The sequence below is a fragment of the Vitis vinifera genome, chromosome 9 (genome assembly GCF_030704535.1).
Source record: "Vitis vinifera cultivar Pinot Noir 40024 chromosome 9, ASM3070453v1".
In the NCBI taxonomy this organism is placed as follows: Eukaryota; Viridiplantae; Streptophyta; class Magnoliopsida; order Vitales; family Vitaceae; genus Vitis; species Vitis vinifera.
The window spans coordinates 20,059,908-20,082,127 of record NC_081813.1 but is presented as its reverse complement, the minus strand read 5'-3'; the positions used below and the strand labels follow the sequence as shown (position 1 = coordinate 20,082,127).

Here is a 22,220-nt window from a genome sequence, read left to right as displayed (position 1 = left end):
TTTACTTGCAAGGTTTTTAACGAGGCAGTCCTAACATACCTAGAGCAACTTAAAGAATTATAAGAATATTGTACTCTTTTTCCTTCACTAGGTTTTCCCTATAGGGTTTTTTTTTACTAGCAAGGTTTTAATGAGACATATTCTTCAATGTGGTGAACATCTAAGGGGGAGTGTTATAATTGAAGTAATGAATGCTACCACATTAATTATAATAAATGTTAATTAAGTATTATTTATGACTTCCATTAATACTCATTAATGGGAATATTAATGGAAGCCATTTGGAAAGCCTATAAAAAGGCTTCCCATCCCCTGTAATATGGATCCCCTAAGCAAGAAAGAAATTTCTTACTTTCTCTCATTCTCTCAATTTTCTCAACTCTCTTCTTTGATTTCTTCTTCCCATTATATATATTGTTAAAGTAAGATATATTTTATCTCTACTACTTTATTTGTGTTGTATTTATCCTTGTTTTACAACAAATGGAAAATAATAATAATAATAATAAGTGGATTTGGGATTTTTAGGCCCTGTCTTGGGCCACAATTTAAAAAAAAAAAAAACAAAACGAAGATGTGCAGGTGTGAGATGGTTGAGTGAAGAAAAAAAAAAGAAAATCAATTGGGTGAGCGTGAGACAGAAGGATGGTAGTTTGTAAGGTTCAGAGTGGAATAAATCAAATAATATTAATAATAAGAATAATGAGTGGGGTTGGTGGAGTCAATTGAATGGTTAAAAGCACGCGAGAAAGGATATTGGGATTAATAATAATAATAAATTAGAATAATAATAATAATTAGTAATAATTAAATGGAACAAATTTGAAACTAGTTACTTATTTATGAAGTCCCACCTAATTGGATACTATTTGTTATTCGATAATCATACTAAAGATATTTTAAATGTATCTGGTTTGGTTTTGATGCGAAATTGTTTTAAAATAGATATGAGAAAGTTTTGTTGAAAAGTTTTGAATGTATTAGCATGTTTAACTCAATTTTTTTTTTTTTTATAAAAATGAATATATGTTATATCTTCTATTTGTAATTATAATTGAAAATGTTTGGTCCATGAAACTGTACTGATATTCTTTATTGGCTTTAAGCTTATACCCATTCGTTGATAATTTTTCATGTACTCTCCAAACGAGGAGTGAAAAGTTTTGAATGTATTAGCATGTTTAACTCAATTTTTTTTTTCTTTTTATAAAAATGAATATATGTTATATCTTCTATTTGTAATTATAATTGAAAATGTTTGGTTCATGAAACTGTAATGATGTTCTTTATTGGGCTTTAAGCTCATACCCCTTCATTGATAATTTTTCATGTACTATCCGAGCGAAGAGTGATGGCTAGGTTGAGAAATTTTTCTTTGTTAAGATTTTGATTTAAACTTTATTTTGAACATTATTTAGATGTTAAAATTTAATTTCCATTTGAATTATTTGAGTTTAGAGTTATTTGGACAATAGTACTTTGGTTGATGTGTTAGTTTTTAAAGTTGAATCTAGAGATTTTAAAATTAATTTATTTTACTACTCTAAATAGGAATTTGATAATTAGTAATTCTTAATTACAAGATGAATGTTTGTATCGTTTCCACTTGAAGCCTTCGGGTTTGAGGTGTACAATGACCATCATACCCTTAGAGTTGGTTTTGGGGCGTGACACAACACTACTAGACATTAATAAAAATAAGTAACTTAATGTTTAATAACATTCACATTATTAAAAAAACAAGCACCCTAAATGCTAATTAACAATAAACCCTATTCAAATTTAAGTTAAATTTAGGTTTATTCAAACATTAAGAAAAAGAAAAAAAAACATCATTTAAATGATAAAAAGACTATGACCAAAAATATAAAAAAATGTTTGTAACCAATGAAATAAGTGATTAAGGTTTTATGATTACATGATAAAAAAAAAAAGTTATTGGAGTACGAAGGAAGGCCTAAAGAATTTGAAAATGTAAACTTTTGTAGTGGGGAGTTCAGTTGTCTTCCAATATTTGGAACAACTTTCTCCCATTTAGCATCCTGCAACACAAAGTTTCCCACAATCCAAACAATTCTATATCCTAGCAGCAGCATACCCCCTAACGGCCTAGCCAAGTTTGGCTTTTAGAAAAATTTAAGGTATAGAAAATAAAGAAAAAAAAAAGTAAAAAGAAAAAAATATTTAAAAAAAAAAATTGAAGTGAGTAAATTATTTTTATATATTATTTTAATAAATATTAAATAAATTAAAATATATAAAAGTTTAACTAATTTTAATTATATTTGATTTTCTTTATTTTTCATATACTAAAACTATAAGAAACATGCCTATCCACAAAGCCTTAGGCTTTGTTTGGTTCCTAGAAAAATAAGAAGTATAATATGAAGAAAAGAAAATACAAAAAAAAAAAAATTAAAATCAATAAATTTTTATTGTTTTTATTTTTATTTTAATAATACTGCAAACTCATTTCTCTCTTTTATATAAGGACTAAATAATTAAAAAAATTCATAAATTTCTAATTAATTTTAATTCATACTTGATTTTTAGAAATAAAATTTTCTTAATATTTTTTTCTTTCTTTTGAACAGGAATGATGAGACTGAGCTTTATCATACATGATCTCATTACAAGTGGATAGAGATAGCAGCCAAATTCTTCTCATCTATGAACAAAAGTTGATAAACTATGGCTGTATTTCATTGCCAACATCCATAGGTCCAAAGGAAGAGCTGAGGGTTTGCCCTTCAACCATTCAAATTCAAACAGGAATTCCTGGTTCAAACAACAAATTATGGCATACAGTTGTTTACTGCCCAACTCATGGACTGATTAATACCAATGTAAAGAAGCTATTTCTTCACAGGATTCAAGAACTTCACCCAATTTTTCCCAATATTTTGTCTGCAATGGGAAACCTAGGAGCTATATCCACAGGGACCTGGATGACATGGAAGAAAACAACAAGAGAAACATTAGAAAGGAACAGATGAAGAAAACCACAAGTAAAATGAAGAGGCAAACAACTTCTCTGCTGTATGAGATTCAAATAACTTCTTATTTCATATTTTGTCGATTTTACTGCATTTAAAAGGATGCTGTATTTAAGAAAGTAAACTATATGGGAAAACAAGTGTATTAGCGGCTAACAGAATGTTACGGTTCATACCTGAATATTTTCTAATTTTTCCAATGCAACTCGCAATGGTTGCGTCATTTTAGCATATTTTTCAAGAAGCGCATATGCAGCAGGTTTGTCGCCTTTTGCTTGTATGGTAAGTATCTCTCTACTCAGGCTCTCAACTGCACCTTCAATCTTTCAATAAACAAAGAAAAGATCGCCGTTAATGTTATGATCTAAAGAAAATAACCTGTGAAAGAGGGAAGCTACAACAGATACCTTAGCAAAATCAACAGAAAATGTTTCATCAGGATGCAAAATGAAGCCTCCTTTCTCAAATACCCAGTTAAACTGTAGTGCTTGCCCTTTTCTGTTGACAATCAATAAAAGAGTCCTTAGCTTCATTAACCCTATTGTGGAACAGAGCAGGATGGATAGCAAGCTTACCCATGAGCCTCCTCCAACCCAAAACGCACTGAGCGGAAGCATCCCGCTAGGAAAGAGACATACATGGACTTCAATAAACTCTTTGAAAGCAAATCCTGGCCACCCAGAATAAAACAATGAAGAAAATAGGTGGAGGAAAAAATAAACATCATCAGCTTAATAGATACAACATAGACTTTGGTATAGTTAATTTGCTATCTTGTTAGGTTTTCTCCTTTGACCACCCTCTATATTTGGGAAGAAATTCTCATCCTTGGCTTATACTTAAAATTCATTTATGAATGGTTACTTTCTGATTAAGAAAAAAAAAAAGAGTATTGAAGACTGCATAAGTCGATAACCAATTTAAACAAAACATTAAAATCAATATTCTTTGACCACTAGATGCATTTCTCTCAACATTAACTCTGGATTAAAGACGGAATTGGGGCTATAATCTAAAGAAAATTCACCCCTTCTTATCTAAGATTCAACATAGCCTTAGATCCAAATCCAATTCCTTGGCATTGTTCTAAGGATCCTTTTTCGCTATTCAACATAAATTCAAAATAGTATATGCGCATTACTAACATCTACTAAGAATGAAACATGCATAGAAATATGAGAAGTAGAGGTTCTCAGTAGGGCCACAGCCTTCTTGGATAAAGTTGCATATGTACTGTGGGACCACTATGCTCCAGAATAACAGCATAAGCAGCACAAAACTTTCTAAAGATATCAACCCCTGCTTAGGGAGTCCCTAGAATTGACCATATCACCTCTCTGATAAGCAAATATTAAGTGTTATATTAAAGGCATCTATCAGAAGGGGGTTCAACCTCAGTGCACAGAAGGTGTACAATGAGCATGATAACTAAGCAAAAAAAAAAAAAAAAAAGGGAAAAATACTACAGACACAAAACAGGATACCGAACTAACATAGCATACGGTTATACAGACCAACTGAGATTTTGTTTCTTGTCTGTCAGAACTCAATTAACAAATAGCTATGATAATGTTGGGCACAGGTTGGACACTAGGATCAGGTATTCAAATAGAGGCGAATATGATAAACAAAATTTAGATGGGATGTAACCTAAATATTGAGTAGCATATTATAAGGATCCATAGCACCCTTGCTGCAACACTCATGGTTTTGAAAAAACAAAACCTATTCCCCTATTTCTCTCTCAAGCCAAAGAGTCATCATACTTATAGCTCCTTTGGGTCCAAAAAACTGAAGGGAGAAACAAAAGCTCATCCAAGAAGTTTCAGTGGAGACAAATCCCGTTAGGTCCAAATAATGATTGCTCTCACAACTTCATCCTTTTTCTTCTGTCCCGCAGTTAACTGCAGATAAGTTAGCAACCAATACCTATAATGGCGTCAAGATATGCAGATTCAAATAATTAAGCATGCTATGAATTGTACATATAAAGGAAATTATTTTCATTCTAGCTTACTCCCATGAGAATCCAGAACTTATTCTCTGTAATGATGATATCTTAAAACTACTATCCCTCACTTCAATTATGACTGATAGTGAAACTAGCAGGGCACAGTTTGCTCCTGTCTCTATACTGTCTCCAGATAGAGAAAAGGAAAGAGTAGAAATTAATGTTACAATCTTTTAGCAACTGTCATCCTTCAATTACAAAGCATTCACATAAAAAGTAAATTATTTTTCTTTGGGATGGTGCATTGGTAATATTGTGACTTTTTTTTTTTTTTAACATAATATAAAGCATATAAAAGGGAAAATTATATATATACATATATAAACTACAGATGTACTAGAAGAATAAAGTATAGAGCAACATATGACCAAAATGATGAAAGTAAGACTAAGAGAGTTCAAACATAGACATTTTATCAATAATATATCTGAAAATATTGAATATTTCAGTTTTGAGTAATAAAACTTAACACAAGAAAGAGCCATTATGAAAAGTTGAACTGAATAAATATTTACTGACCTGGCCGATCAGAAATCTTAGTGCCCAAAGCCCAACTATATCAGCTTTTGCCTCTTCCAGAGATGAGTGGAGTTCTTGCAGCTCCTGTATGAAGAGGGAAAAGAATAAAAAGGAAAGAGGGCAATCAGATATTAAGTTTCATTAGAATAATTTTCATCCATTTAAGTTCAATAAATGACAACCAAAATATTAAGCAAGTAAATAAAGATCATAAATGGGGAAAAAAATTCAACCCACCAATCTCACTGTAGACTTTTGACCATTTGGGAGTATTATGGTATGAGGCCCGATCCCATGGCAGCATTCATGACAAATTGTGTGAGTGAAGAAAGATTCAAAATCAACATATTTCTGTTGCTCCTTTGTAATGCATGCCTCAGCTATAGGCCGAAGAATATTCTTGAACCTGGTAAAGGATAAGTAGGTCCAACATTTCAAAGAATTTTCCCAATCAAATAAATAAAAAATAAAAATCCCACAAAATTGTCAACAGGACTATGAGTGCACACACTGGAACATAATGATTATGGAGACTCAGGGAAAATAATATACTTTGCCTCCGAAACATTTTTAAGCATGACCATTGATGTTCCTCGGTCTTTTACTATACGCTCATCATTTGGTAAATTGAATGCAACAGTTTGGGGACCCTTCACATCCTGGCATAAATTTGAAATCATCAGCAGGATTTTCACCCAGATAGTTAGAATGATGTTTAATTTGAATTCACAGGGAGTGTTTTCTGATAAGAAAAAGAACAGAAGTGAACACATAGAAAAAGTACATGTTCTAAATAATAAATTTTACATGTTAACAAAGATAACACAGTTAAAGGAACAAGTTTCAACTGAATAAAACACCGATTTAACTCACCACTTTTGCATTCAGCAACATAAGTAGGTGATATCATATGTAATTCAAAATTTTCAGCTTTTATGTTTCATTCATGAAATTAAAAATTGCCCCTACCAACAAACAAAGATAACTCTTTCCATTTATTCTCACTCTAATACATCATCTTTATTTTATTTTTATTTTTTAAAAGTATGAATACTAACTCTATTCATTTTCATCACAAGCAAGAGCTAAGTTTAGTCCATGTCTAGCCAAGCTCTAGAGGCTATGATCAATACAAATGTTTGACTAGCATTTCCATTTAACTTAAATTGTGGTGTAATCTGACCTTAATTGAGTCCATAATTATAAAGACATGGTAGAACAAAGGTTTTTGTATTCTCAAGAGCCATATCATAAGCATACTGAATTTAATCAATTAAAAAAAGAAAGAAGAAAAAAGGATAATAGAAAGTTTCAAAAGGACAAAAGAGAGATGCTAATTTTGAAAATACCTAAAAATATAAACATAATAGGTTGCATAACTCACATTCATGAGGATGCACCATTACCATCTCCCTTTTCAATATGCATAGGATGTTTAAACCTGATTGCAATCAATTGTACGTGTGTATTTACCAGAGGTAGTATTTTATATGGTTGGAGTGATTCTATGTTTGAACTTACTAGTTCTTTAATAACAAAGTATTTGTAAATATTTGGTCAGCTACATAATCATAATTTCAAATTCAGCTCTATATGCTGGCTCCATTAATTTTTTAGATTTCTGAAAGACTTTGCTCAAGTCAGAGAGTAGCAATCATAGGAGAAAAATTGATCAACAGGAGTGTGAATCTTCTGAGATTTGGAGAAGGAGACCATCATTCATTTTTCATTGCTGTGATTTTTTTTATTTTTTTTATTTTTTGCATTTTTTTTCTCCTTTTGGAAGCCTACCGATTGAATCAAGTGACTCCCCCTCATTTGTGTATTTGTTGGTTTCCAATGCACATTTCATCCATCTTAACTCATCTTTTTTGTAAATTGGTGCAACCTCTAGCCATCTTAACTTCATATGATTCTGCTTCATAAAGGTTTTTGTCTTGTAAATTTTTCCTTTTGTCATGATGTGCACTCAACAATTACACCAAGTCCAGAAGCACTTCACTTCAGTCAAGTTGACATGCAAAATTGGTGCAGCCTAGGATTAATCCAGGATATCAAAACCATTCTTTGGGTGACCTTTGCACTTGAAAATGGGGCTTATTATCTGGACCAGCAATAATATATCATTCCCACACAAGGGCCAGCAAAGGTGTCATGCTGAATCTTTTAGCAAGTAAGAAACTAACTATATGGGATAAATTTGATCATTTTAACATAAAAAAGTGAATCAAAGTAAACTTGAATTTGCTATAACTGTACAAAGCACCAATGATCAAGCAATCTCTAAGGATAAAGATGTAATAGAGGCAGCCAAATATAGTGGAAATCTTAAAAAATATCAGTTCAGGTGATGAAACTATGAGGCTGCATTTGGTTGACAAGATAGGATAGGATATGTATATCTTAGAATATCATATCCCATTGAATAAGAAATGTATATCTCAGGATATGATTTCCAATGAGATATGATATCATATGCCATTGAATAAGAAAGGTATATCTCAGGATATGATTTCCAATGAGATATGATATCATATCCCATTAAATAAGAAATGCATATCTTAGGATATGATTTCTAATGGGATATGATATCCTTGAATATTATATCCAATAGGATATGTTATGTTATGTTTATATTTAGTTATTGAAATGAATAAAAAAATAATATAGAATATATATTATTTTTCAATATTTAAAACAAAAATTATATTACATTCCAATGTTTTCTATTTTAAAAATAAAATATCTCTTACATTTAACAATACTCATGATGAAAATATTTAAGCTTTATAAATAATTTTTTTTATAATATATTATTCAATATATAAAAATAATATATATATATTAAACCTTTATTAATATTATTTTACAATATATTTTATAAATATTTTTTTAGCTTTTCTTTTTTAATCACAAATTTAATTTATAAAATTGATAAAAATAAATAAATTTATGATACATGAGATATGTATATCCTATATCTTAGTGTAGGATTAACATATCCCACGTAGAAAGGATATAAAAAAAAAGAGTGGATAATATATTCCACCACTTATTCTATCTCATGTTTGGTTGAATATAGGATATGACAAGTGATGAAATAACTTATTTTATCTCATCACCAACTAAACATGGAATATGATATAATAACCACTCTCTTTTCATATTTCATGCTATATCCAGCCAACCAAACATGGTCCGAGGGTTAATCCAAAAGGGAGGAAAGACTCGATTATAGTGTAAGTTTTACCCCACATAATCCAAATCATCCCCCAACACCCCATCAACCCCCTGTCCCCTTGGCAGTACAACAGGAAATTCCTGTGTCTTGTAAAAAGCAAAAGTCATTCTTAAGTGAGAGATAGAGTAACATCTTCAGCAGAAGCCTGCTGAAGGTTGCTTACAGAGGTAGGATTAATTAAATTCTACATTCCAATTCCATTGTCAATGAGCTAAATGCATGCCCCAAGAGGAAATAAAAACCATGCAAGAAATTTTTCGTTAGAGTTCCTACTAACTTACCCCTGCATTATAAACAAGTTGGATGACACGAATAGGAGCAGCAATTACTTCTTTTGATTTGTACACATCATCCATTGGAAGATTTTGTTCCAAAACCTAGCAAAGTATAAATTCTATGAGAATAAAACAGTGAGGATAAGAACAAAGGAAGTCCAATATTTGATTATGATTACAAAAGTACCTGCAAATTATCACCAAAGAGTTTAAGTTGAGCAGTTGCATGGTCATCACGAACTCCAATGAATGCTTCAAATGTAGCCTAAGTGATATTAAAACGACTTGTAACAATAAGAATAAGAACAAATAATAACAAGAATCAGGGATTTGTATCTGATTTCTACTATTGCTAAAGTGCTGCTACACACAAAATATCACTTTCTTGATTAGGAAAATGCATTTTTTTTTAAAATGTGGATTGACACAGAACTTGCAAACTCTCTGAATACAATTCAATATTCCAGATTATGAGTGAGATTTCAAATATTTCACTCAGATTTTAGTCCATCATGCCCTGGATTCTCGAAGGAGCATTCATCAAAAGTAATCTAGCAGGTATTTCAAGATATCTTACACATGGTTGGAGACGGATTTAGAGCCAACAACAGCACTGAAACCCACCCCAACTCCTCTCCTCTTCCTCAAGAAGATGGAAAGGTTTTGTGGACTGGACTGGGGGACCTTGGAGGGATGATTTGCTCATGTGCATTTTATCACTACATCCTCCTCCTCTTTGAGGAGATTGACAGATTTTGTGGACTGGACCAGGGGACCTTGGCGGGATCATTTGCTCATGTGCATCTTATCACTACAAGACATATTTCAAGCCCCTTTGAACATACACAGGGAGGATATGGACAGGTTCTGTGGACAGACACAGGGGACCTTGGAGGGACCATTTGCTCATGTCCATTTGACTTACATGTGATCTCCAAACCAACCAAATGATCACTCTAAGGCCTCATGGCCCAGTCCAAAAAATTGCTGAATCTTAATTCTACTCACTACTCTCATCTGCATCTTAAAAATGGACATGAAATACATGGGTGTGTTGGTGCTAATACAGAGAAAGTGATGCTTTGGTCTCCTGCACTGCCATATCTTTTATATTTATTGAAGTTATACACACATCACTAGTTCAACACTTGCAACAGATATTTTCTTTCCACATACACATAATCTTGTTTTACATGGTGTGTCAGTATTTCAATGTCTCTAGGTATCAACTTCATTTAATCCCCAAATCTTAGGATGTAGAGAAATGGAGCTATTAGGTCTGTCTGTGTCTAGGTGTTGGATTCATTTAATCCCCTGAAAAACAAATATATAACCAAGATAAAATATACATCGCCATTCTGAGTTTACTAAAAATGAACTGGGAACTGGACCTTTCTCCTTATTGGATACACCTGTTAAGAACATCTCTGGGCAGTAGCATGCTGGATCCTGTACCTAAACCCTTGTCGTGCCAACATAGGTACTCCGTATATCCTAAAGCATGCATGTAACATAGTACATAATGGTATGCATAACACAATGTTTTTCAAAAACGGGATTGAATTATTTGAGACCATTAAAATGATCAACAATGACCATAGAATACTTTACGCATTCTGAGCCATGTTTCTTTAATTCTGATATAAACTTCTTTGGGTAACATTGCAATTCCATGATACATCAGGAGTACCACATGTTGGTCATTCAAAACTTACAACAGCCTTTTTAGATGGTAAATCTAAGAAAAAAATTTGAACAGAGCAATATTGCATTTGATTTCGACAATAGCAGTTTCAAACAGAGGCAATTTAGCTCAAAATCATTAAATACACAGTATTATAACTAAATTCATTACCAACTCAATCTTGTGTCAGAACAGGTCTGACTCCAAAATATCATAGATGAAAAGAGGAACTGAAGTGCAGAAGAAAGAGAGCTGTCCACATTAATAATACCTTATAACCAAAAAGTGTATCTTCATATGTCTCATATGGGCCAATAGTAACATCCAACTTAGAGTCCTATAGAAAAAATACATATGTAGAATCATCAGAAATGTGATGGTTTCATTAACTGAAACAAAAAAAGCGCAAAAAAAAAAAAAAAAAAAAAAAAAAGGAAACAACAGATGATTAGAACTTTGAAGCTCTCATGCTAATGGTTCCTAAACTTAACTGAACCTAATTATTACCAACAGTGAGCTGGATTCCATAAAATCATCAATTAGGGTGCTTCTCATTGTAAAAACAACAAAAAATGATCAACGGCATAACTTTTACTTACTAGGAAACTTTATTATTTTAAAAGACAAAAAGCACAAATAAGCTTATAGATTGATGAGCAACAGAACAAAGGATTTTTAAAAAGAATAACAGATAAGTACCATTCTACCTACAACAGTGTTTTAAAAGCTTATTGAGGCTTATGTCTTGAGGTTCACCTCAAGGCAATGCTAAAGCCTTAGTATAGGGTAACCAAGGCTTAAGCCTCATCTTTTCAAGGCTTATAGCTGCGACGCTATTGAGGCTTAAGCCTCAAACATTCAAAAGGTTTTAATGGGTTTACAACCTTTATGGGCTTTTCATTTACATTATTTTATAACTGGTTTAAGCCCCAATATTCATTAGTTTTAATGAGCTGTGTTTTTATGGGGTTTTGATATAGATTTATAAGTTTTCTCTTGCATCCAAGACTAGGTTTAAACCTTTTAAAAAATTCAGAAGGTTCACTACCAAGTAACCCTTTAAAAGGAAAGGAAAAAGAGAGACAGAGAGATTGAAAAGAAAATCATGGAATTTTTAGTCAATGTAGTGACTGAGATTATGTATAATCATTATTTTATTATTGATGGATAAAGTAAAAAAGATCACTATAATTAATGAAAGAAGGAGAAATATGAGTTGACATTAACATTGATGAAGAGGATAATAGAACAATTGGATATAATTAGTGATAGTAATGGTAGTTTTGAAGATTAATTGATAAATGCATGAGAGAGAATTGGGTTTTAGAAGAGACAAAGGGGAATTATTATTATTATTGTTGTTGTTGTAATTGAGGGTGCCTTGTCCCACCTAGAGGCTTATGCTTCACCTCATTGTTGTTGTCGTTGTAACTGAGGCTTATGCCTTGTCCCACCTCAAGGCTTGTGCCTTGTTCCACCTCGAGGCTTATGCTTCACCTCATTTAGGCTAAATGCCTCAAGAACTCCTTCAAACCTTTTAAAACACTGACCTCCAAAATTTTTTTTCTAGTGGCATCCTATGCATGCAGTAATTCTAAACATATCAATTATAAGATACACTAACCAACTCCATCCAGGCTATATCTGAGTCAATATATTCATTTGAAAGGAAGGCATCAGCCTTGCTGTGTAGCAACCTCTTCAGACTGCAAATGCAAAAAAGGTTTCATTAGACTCACTCACTCACAAAAGTGCCATCAGGTCCACTGTGTCTAAACCAAGTGCCAGCTGTTCATGATGCCTAACAGATGAACAATCAGCAACAGAAATTTAGCAAAAATTATACCTAGGTGAGTCGGTCAAGTCCCCTGCTTTATGTAGTAGCTCGGCAGCTTTTTTGAGGAAAGGCTTATACTCCTGAGAGAAAGGAATGCTATATAGATCATGAGTGGACCCCACCAAATCATCAGTACCCTCAACTGTGTTATTGGACAGAGAAGCATCTAACATGAATTCACCGTGCCTTCTAATAACACTGAAAAATCCCGTTGCATCTTCTTGTTTATCCTTCGCTAGACTGCCCTTCCATAATTCAAATTCCTGTGGCAAGAGAGAACCATTGATCCACATGCTGGATAAGAAAAACAGATTGATTGTAAAAATGGCTACCATTGCAGACCTGAGAAAGGTTTACTTGAATATATGATGTGGATCCTATCCTAAAATTTTCATTTTGAAGCAAGTGACAAAATTTTTTCCATCCTATACCATTTTGTCCATATCCGGTGGATAGAAATTTGCCCCAGGTGGTTTCATCAAAGGAAATGCAGCTCTATACTCAAGACCCTTCCATCCAGTTATAGACTTTGTGGCTTCAGGGAGCAACTTAACAGCTGAATCTGCAGTTGTTAAAAATGCCTTATTTTCATCAAGGCAGGACCTGTTAACAAAGAAATGAATTATTTAAAAAGAAAAAAGAAATAGAAAAGAAACAAAAGAAAAGAAAAACAGACAGATAATGCATTTCCTTACAAAATAGCATACTGTACAAAGAGGGGAAAAAAAATCCAAAATAGGTCCATCTTAGCCCTCTTAATCACACTAATCTTGATCATTAATCAACCCCTATGTCCAAGAAAATCCCCACTAATTCAGTGGTATGAAAGTGTGAATAGTAACTCGCTACTAGTGTGAAGTAAAAAGTGCACTTCTTGGAGGGTTTCCTTGAGACAATTCCTTCATCTTGGCTTAGCAGATCCTAGATGCTGTTTGGTTAGCTGACAAGGTGTTGGAAGTAAGCAAGAAATAAAATAGAGAGCAAAGCACAAGGTGGGTCATAGAAAAGCCTAATTCACATCAACTTATATATTTGTGTGTGCGTGTGTGTGTATGTTTTACCATGTACTCCTTCAAAAGGCTTTGGGTTTAGATGAAGTCGATGAAGAGATGCAACTCTTTAGTGATTTTTAGAGTCATTATCAACTAGGAGGCCAAAGGTTGGTTAGATGAAGGACATGGATGAGAAGCTTCCGTTCCTTGGCAAATTTTGTAGCATTCGCATTAAGGATAGCCCTTATTTTTTTGGCAATTCATTGCATTAGGGTGATACTTTATGTCTTTTTACTTGGTTTATCCAGAACAAAGTATGTCAGTTTCTTACTAAAATAAAAGAAATAAAACAAAATTTGCAGTCAGATTAATACAGAGGCCAAAGGTAGGTTAGAGACTTGAGAATCTTAGGTAAGAATATCCTATCCTTTTCACCTTAGTGGTGGACATTCTTAGCTGATTGCCCAATAGAACCAAGAACATGGACCACATTGAGGGTCTTGTGGTGGGTTCAAATAGGGTTAGGATTTCCTATCTATAGTTTGCTAATGACACCATCAGGTTCTTCACTGTAGAAGACTTGAAGTCATTGATGTGGAACTCATTTGAACTTATCAGGAAAACCTGGCATCAAAACTGATCTTCAGAGAGTTTTTTTGACAGAAATTAGAATCCCACAGGATAGCCTTGCCAAATTAATTGAGATAATAAGTTTTAAGATTACTGTGCAGCCAATCAGATATGAAGGAATGCTCTTAGAAATGAATCAGAGATTCCTTGGATGTCTGCCTCATGTCCTTGAGAACAGCTCTAAGCATTTAGGTAATGGGAGGAAGGCCCATTCTTAAAGAGGGTAAGTATTTTAATCTAGTATTGTTGACATTCCCACATACTTCCCCTCCATTGTTAGAGTCCCTCCTGTTGTTGTTGTTGTCAGGATTGAAGGACCTAAATGGCTTTCTTCTGGAGAAGTTCAACAAGAACTTAACAGGACATCTAATTAGGTGGTAAGTTGCTGATCCAAGGAGGGTGTGCAGTGGGCTAGGTAACAAAACACGTTGTGGCACTTAACTGAAAGCATGGGTTTGCAAGGTAACAAATGGAATGCAAATTCAACCTATAGATATAAACATTTTTGTCCTTGAAAGCCATTTCAGTTTTCAAGATTTTCTTCCATCAGGGCATAGGGATCATACTTCAACTCACTTCTGAGAGGATTTATGGTGTGGGAACACACTCGAACCCCCAATAGATATTTTCCCTTGTGTTCTTCTGTTTATATACATAGAGGGACACCTATAAGGGCAGCATGACCAATCACTCTAGTTGTCAGATTCCCTGGAACCGCAATGACAAATATTGATGATCTTGCTTTTCATCTCCAGTCAATGTAGAAGTTCTCTCACAATCTACATATGAGAAGTGTTGGTCCCCACACAGAAGAAGTTTATTCCCCTTTTAAACTTCCCATCCAAGTCCAGTAATCATGGTTACCTTTCTCCCAGACAAACTGATATGTAAGTCCAAAATTCATCAAAGCTTAAAGCCTAGGTATGCATGGTCAGTAATGCATAGAAAAGTCAATACTAATGAGAATAGGCAAATTAGTTCTTACAGAGGGTTTTGACCTAGCATTTGTGTTATGTGCTGGGTTGCGTAGAACACTCTTTATTTTTTTTATATGCTCTTTATAATCTCTCAGTCCCTCGCCTGTTTTAATTGGAAAAAGTTGCTCTATTGACTTGGTATTCCCAAAGCGGTTTCCAAAGAAACCTCAGCTATTTTGGTGATTTCTTCATTTCATTTTTTCTTTCCAGGCATCACTAGGGAACATGACCTCCCTTGCTACCATCTGGGTCCTTCAGCTTAAAAGAAATGCAAGTAATTTTTTAGAACAAATCCACCCTAAGGAAGAGATTTGAAATAGGATCTATTTTCTGTTCTGTCTGCCCCAGTTTTCAAAGTTTTTCAGGTAGTTGTACTTTGCATCCTCATGCCAGGTTGGATGTCTTTCTGTTATCATCATTAAACAAAGCCTAATATGCATCCTAGGTGGAACTTGCTTCCCTTGGGTCAGCTGATTGGCCAACCAGTCTTAGAGACATTATCAGAGATCATAGAGGCAAAAGAGTGTTCACTTAATCAATAGAAGTTCTCACCACAGCTTAGCCATCTTTCAACTCATGACTCTTCTGTAGTGATTACATGGGTGAGGTCTGGAGCTTGGGGTTCTTGGAGATAGCACACATGAAAAAGGAGATCACTATCTGCTTTAGTCAGGCAAGGGGCATAGGTTTTGTAGTTGCAGGACCTAGCATATCTACCACAAGTGAAATTGCTTTCTTGCCCATCAAAAAACAGGAGGTGGACAAAGCTCTTCTTAGCACCCTTCTTTTTTACTCTACTATCACCCTTTAAGCATGACTTTGCAGCAAAAAATCTTCAAATATCCATCATACAGACTTTATTTATATGAACAAATTATAACCATAAGCAACTTTGTTCAAAATTGAATCATATATCATTTTATTCTAGATAAACCAATTGTTTATTTATATGTAAAATGCTATGCCCGTGGATTCAGATTCAGCTTAAATTTTTACACTTCTGTTTTCCCCATTTCCTAGATTTATAAGATGGGGGTGAATACCCTCATCAGAACTCAAATATAAAATTCAGCATTCCCCTTGGAAAGGTAGCCAGAAAAACAACAAATTTTGTAGAAAAAACTTACCATGGACTCTTATTGATCAAATAGTACATCCATTTTAACTTGTCCAAATGAGATGTATCAGCATGTTCCTTCAACCAATCTTTTAAAATTGGGTTGCTGTACCAAACCTGAGGGGAAAAAGGACCAAAATAAAACAAAAACAACAGGCATTAGTACTAGCCACCCAATGGCATTGAATGAATTGAGTGCAGAATATGGATCTCAGCAACATAATTAGCAAGCTGTAAAATATTGTTCAAGTCTAAGGATAAAAGAATATTATATAATATTGGAAACAAAAAAAGGATATTCCAGGATGTTGACACAGTGTTTTAGAAATGAATCCCACCCCTTCATCAAAGCCACCTACCTGTATTGTAAACCATTATGATAATTTTTTTTTTTGATAAGTAAGCAGATATTAGATTAAAAAGGCAAAAAGCCACACAGCATACAGGACGTATACAAAGCAGCCAAACCCAAAAACTAGAAGAAGCCCACAACCACACCTACCCTCAAGTGGACGCTAGCCACTCTAGAAAACCTAAGAGTGAAGAGGACTCCTCTCCAATATACACCCTAGCCCAACTCCACAGATTACATACAAAAGAATTTTTAAGTTTCTGTATAGATAAGAATCCCCCCCTAAAAGCTAATCTATTCCTTTCCTTCCAAACCGTCCAAAAAATACACAACGGGATGGAAGTCCAAATCTTTTTCCTTTTTTTCCCCACAAAAGAACCCCTCCAACTGAAAAGCATATCTTTAATCGTTTCTGGAAACACCCACTGAATGCCAAACAAGACTAGGACAATCTCCCAAAGAACCCGGACCACTGTACAATGTAGAAGAATGTGATTTACAGTTTCTTCTTCACACCCACACAAAAAACATCGGTTAGGGAACTGTCACCCCCTTTTTTGAAGCCTATCCAAGGTTAGGACCTTCCCCCACGTGGCCTCCCAAGCAAAAAACACAACTTTAGTTGGGACCTTGTCCACCCAAATGCACTTTTTCGGAAATACAATATCATTTGAAGCAACAAGCAGATTGTAAGCCTCCTTAACCCTAAAGATGCCACTTCCCCCACCTTTCCAGAAAACTGAATCCTCCTCTGAAGAAATTTTGTAGTCCCTTAGCATGGACAACAAACTACCTACCGCATCCACCTCCCAATCATTAAAGTCTCCAGAGAAACTGATGTTCCAATTTCCTTGGCCAAAACTCGGGTCCCAGACTTCGTTAACCGTTGCATTCCTATGAGCTGCCAATTCGAATAAAAGGGGGAAAATTTGAGACAGCGCTGCATTGCCACACCAATGGTCAGTCCAGAACCTAACTTTGGTCCCTTTACCCACCTTGAACTCTATGTTATCCCAACACCAATCAACCTCCTTTAGAATCTCCTTCCAAACTCCCACTCCAAACGTCCCACGAGCCTCATTAGTCCTCCAACCAAGGCCCTCTTGACCAAACTTCTCCATAATCACCTTCTTCCAAAGCTTATCCTTTTCAAAGGCAAACCTCCATAACCATTTTCCCAGCAAAACCTTATTCAAAAGGGCAATCCTCCTAATGCCAAGACCCCCCTTCTCCTTTTGAGCACACACCACCTCCCAATTAATTAAGTGAACTTTCCTTTCCAAGCTTCCCCCTCCCCAAAGGAAGTCTCTTTGAAGCTTTTCAAGCCTTCTTGCCACCATCTTGGGCATTCGAAAGAGGGACAATTGGTAAATCGGCATGCTGGCCAGCGTGCTCTTAATGAGGGTAACCCTCCCGCCTTTGGAAATATATTGCCTTTTCCACAAGGCTAATCTTCTCCTCATTTTCTCCTCCACCCCATCCCACATCGAAGAAGCCTTATGGGAAGCCCCTAACGGCAGCCCCAAATACACATTGGGCAAAGACCCCACCCTACAACCTAGCTCCACGGCCATCTCCTCAATCTCTTCCACCTCGCCAACTGGAATTAACTCACTTTTGGCTAGATTTATCCTTAACCCAGACGCAGCCTCGAACCAAGCCAGAATCCAGCTTAGAAAAGTCATGTTTTCTTTCCTTGCTTCACAAAAAATAATTGTGTCATCCGCAAAAAGCAAATGGGAGACATTTAACTCCATCCTACCCCTTCCCCAAAATCTGCAGCCTGAAAAGAAACCCCCGACAGCAGCCCTTCTTAAAAGTGCACTAAGCACTTCCATACCCAAGATAAAAAGGTAAGGAGAAAGAGGGTCTCCCTGACGCAACCCCTTGGTGCTTGAAAAGAAGCCTGCTGGCACTCCATTAACAAGAACTAAGAATTTGGCAGTTGAAATGCACCACCAAATCCACTCCATCCACCTAGACCCAAAGCCCAATTTACGCAGAATCTTCATAAGAAAATCCCAATTTATGCTGTCATAGGCTTTTTCAATATCCAGTTTACAAATCAACCCTTTCTCCTTACGTTTTTGCCAAGTATCAATCACCTCGTTAGCTATAAGCGAAGCGTCCAATATTTGTCTCCCCTTCACAAACGCATTTTGGTCCAAAGAAACCACCCTTCCTAGGACCATCTTCAGCCTATTTGCCAACACCTTAGCCAAAAGCTTGTACAATCCCCCTAACAGGCTGATCGGCCGAAAGTCACCCAAATCCTCGGCGCCTCCTTTCTTTGGAATAAGAACCAGAAACGTTGTATTCAAGCTCTTAGCAAAAGATCTTTGGTCATAAAATTCCTTGAATAGCTCCAGGAATTTAACTTCCTGAAAAATCTACTTATGTAATAAATTAAAGAAGGTTGACTTATGGAACATGCAAGTGTGGTATGTTATATCCAGAGAGATAAGAGAGCAGCTGCCATTCCTTTCCAGCTATCTACAAGGTCATTATGATAGTATCCCATACTAACACACACTGAACCCTCCTTGGGCTCCTATCAGAACCCTAAAAGAAGATAACCATCATAACATAAACACCTCAGGAAGCCATCTTGGCTATCCCTGCAATTGAAAAAAGCCTTTACCACAACTCCAAGACAAGGGCATAATGGAGGATAAGGATGGTCTGCAGATTCCTCCTCCTCAGCTAAAGCAGATCATCCTTATTTACCTTTTATTAGCCATCACATAAGTAAAGGATCCAAGTTTTACAGTATTTTTTGAATTCCAAATTAGTTTACCTTGAGAAGGACAAAGGATAATTGACTTAGAAAGGACGGGCTTGGTAAGAAGATTAAAAGAAGAATGAATTGTTGGGCCAAAGTTCAACATCTCACATCAGGATAGGCAACATAGAGAGGAAGACGCTTAGACAAGACAAAAAAGGAGCTGACAAACTGTTGATTTTCTTGATATGCAAACTAAAGTTGAGCCAGTCTTGCCTATCTCTACCAAACTGAAAACCCTCCACTAGAATATAGTCCTGCAGGCAATATCTACCACAAGAGTGAAAAAGGGTAATGGAAGCTCTCCTTGGCAAAGTCCTCCAGATGCACCAAACCAACTTTGGCACTCTCATTCACAAGCACTGCAAAAGTAGTAGATAATCCCAGTATCCACCTTTTCCAACAGGGTTCCTACATCCAAAACCCTTGCAGAAGATTTGATCCAAGAAAACCCAGTTAACATAATCACAAACCTTTTTAAAATCCATTTTGAGGACCACTCCCTCCTCAATCTCCACCTCTCATCTATAAATGTGTTTACCATCACACGAATTAGTCTAAACCTGAACAAAGGCTTCTGGGAGAAGAAAATAGTCTCATGAAGCACAATGCAATGGAGCCCAGAAAGATCCACCATGATGACAATACCAAAGTAATGGGCCTAAAGTCTTTTATATCACAAGTACTAACCTTTCTTAGGGTCAAGTTAAATGAAGGTTAAGTTAATACTCTGATTGTTTAGCATCAAGATTCAGATCCTAAGCTGTTCAATTGTTAAAAGTCAGAAATAGTTCAATTAAAAGATTTTCCAATGAATGAGTAGTAGAAAAGTGATCGAGATGGTCAAGAAAATGTAACTCCAGAGGTGGACCCACATACTCCTATGATTGAACTCAAGAGATCTTCCAAGAATATCAGACAACCACAGAGATACTCCACTTCATTATACTACATTTTGTTGACTAATAGAGGTGAACCATAAAGTTATGAGGAAGAAATGTAAGTTGATGAGTCAGTTGAGTAGGACCTAACCATGAAAGATGAGATGGACTCCTTATTGTCTAATTAGACATGGCAATTCACCGAGCTACCAAAAGGTGAAAAGGCATTGAATAACAAATGGGTTTCCCAAGTAAAAGAAGAACACATTGAATAACAAATGGGTTTCCCAAGTAAAAGAAGAACGCATTGAATAACAAATGGGTTTCCTGGGCAAAAGAAGAACGCATTGAATAGCAAATGGGTTTCCCGGGTAAAAGACGAACATGATGAGAGTAAGTGGTATAAAGCAAGATTGATTGTAAAGGGTTTCAACAAAAGGAAGAAATTGATTATACTAAAATTTTCTCCCCAGTAGGAAAATTGACCACCATCAAAAGAGTGCTTAGACTAGTGGCAAAAGATGACTTGCATCTAGAACAATTAGATGAAAAAACAACCTTTCTCCATGGTGACTTAGAGGAAGAAATTTATATACAACAACCACAGGGTTTTAAAGTATATGGCAAGGAGTGCAAACTTTAGAAGAGTCTGCATGGTCTAAAAAAGGCTTCAAGACGATGGTATAAGAAGTTTGATAAGTTCATGAGTAATAACAGATTCTTGTGGTGTCAATCAGATCATTGTTGTTCTGTTAAGAAATTTGACAACTCCTTTATTATCCTATTGTTATATGTTGATGAAATGTTGATTGTAGGGGGGCTTGCATACAAGAAATTAATAAGCTGAAAATGGAGTTGTCAAAGGAGTTTGCAATGGAAGACCTAAGACCTACAAAACGAATCCTGGGGATTAGGACAACTAGGGACAAGATGCACAGCCTCCTAAAGCTATCGCAAGAAGAATATCTGAACAAAGTGCTTATCAGATTCAATATGGATGAAGCAAAGCTGTGAACACTCCTTTGGCTGGTCACTTTAGACTATCCAAAGAGTAGTCACCCTTAACATAGAGAGCCTACATAGCCAAGGTACCTTATGATTTTACTATTGGTAGTCTTATATATGCCATGATACATACCAAACCTAATATAACACATGCAGTGGGAGTTGTAAGTAGATATATGAGCAATCCAGGAAAATAACATTGGGAGGCAGTAAAATGAATCCTTAGGTATTTACGAGGTACTATAAATTCAATCCTATATTTAAAGAAATAAGACTTGGATCTACAAGGCTATGTTGATGCTAAAATGGCTAGTGATAGTGACAGCAGGAAGATCACTACTGGGTATGCATACACGATTAGTGGTACAACAGTCAGTTGGGTCTCAAGGTTGCAAAATATTGTTGCTCTCTATACTACTGAGGCAAAATATGTTGCTATGACAGAAGCTACCAAGGAGTTGGTATGGTTACATAATTTCTTAGACGACTTAGGCCAGAACAGGAAAAACATTTTGTATTATGATAGTCACAGTGCTATTCATTTAGCAAAAGATTGTATCATGCCAGGACAAAACATATACAAGTTTGATATTACTACCTACAATCAGTCTTGCAGGATGGAAAATTGGCTCTTGAGAAGATTAAGAGGTATCAAAATCCAATTGATATGCTAATGAAGACAATCACAATAGAGAAACTAAAGTTGTATACAACTTCAGTTGGACTTCTCACTTAAGGAATGAGGATGTGTTTCCGCTACAAGAGCCATTCAATAATGGATTAGTCCAAGCGATTGTTGAGTTATGTGGAGTCTAATTTTTATTTAAGGGGTGTTTTAGGTTATTCTATACATGTATTTGTTTGCCATAATTTTTTCATTATATAAGGGATTATTAGGGTAACATTTTTAGGGTGAGGGTG

The 22,220-nt window shown here is 35.2% G+C and overlaps 1 protein-coding gene across 1 annotated transcript in view; it reads right to left on the bottom strand.

Moving 5' to 3' along the window:
• Positions 1-2,681: 2,681 nt before the first annotated feature.
• The window catches only part of LOC100241564 (nudix hydrolase 3), a 44,084-nt gene continuing 24,545 nt past the window's right edge, over positions 2,682-22,220 (bottom strand). Inside the window, exons 8-21 of the mRNA XM_002271866.4 lie at positions 16,290-16,396; positions 12,995-13,166; positions 12,573-12,826; positions 12,351-12,432; positions 10,998-11,063; positions 9,230-9,307; positions 9,049-9,144; positions 6,079-6,185; positions 5,764-5,932; positions 5,527-5,610; positions 3,572-3,666; positions 3,404-3,494; positions 3,173-3,319; positions 2,682-2,944 (exon numbers count right to left, since the gene is read on the bottom strand). Coding sequence (XP_002271902.2) covers positions 2,882-2,944; positions 3,173-3,319; positions 3,404-3,494; positions 3,572-3,666; positions 5,527-5,610; positions 5,764-5,932; positions 6,079-6,185; positions 9,049-9,144; positions 9,230-9,307; positions 10,998-11,063; positions 12,351-12,432; positions 12,573-12,826; positions 12,995-13,166; positions 16,290-16,396 — 1,611 coding nt within the window. The 3' untranslated portion in view covers positions 2,682-2,881. The remainder of the gene's footprint in view (positions 2,945-3,172; positions 3,320-3,403; positions 3,495-3,571; positions 3,667-5,526; positions 5,611-5,763; positions 5,933-6,078; positions 6,186-9,048; positions 9,145-9,229; positions 9,308-10,997; positions 11,064-12,350; positions 12,433-12,572; positions 12,827-12,994; positions 13,167-16,289; positions 16,397-22,220) is intronic.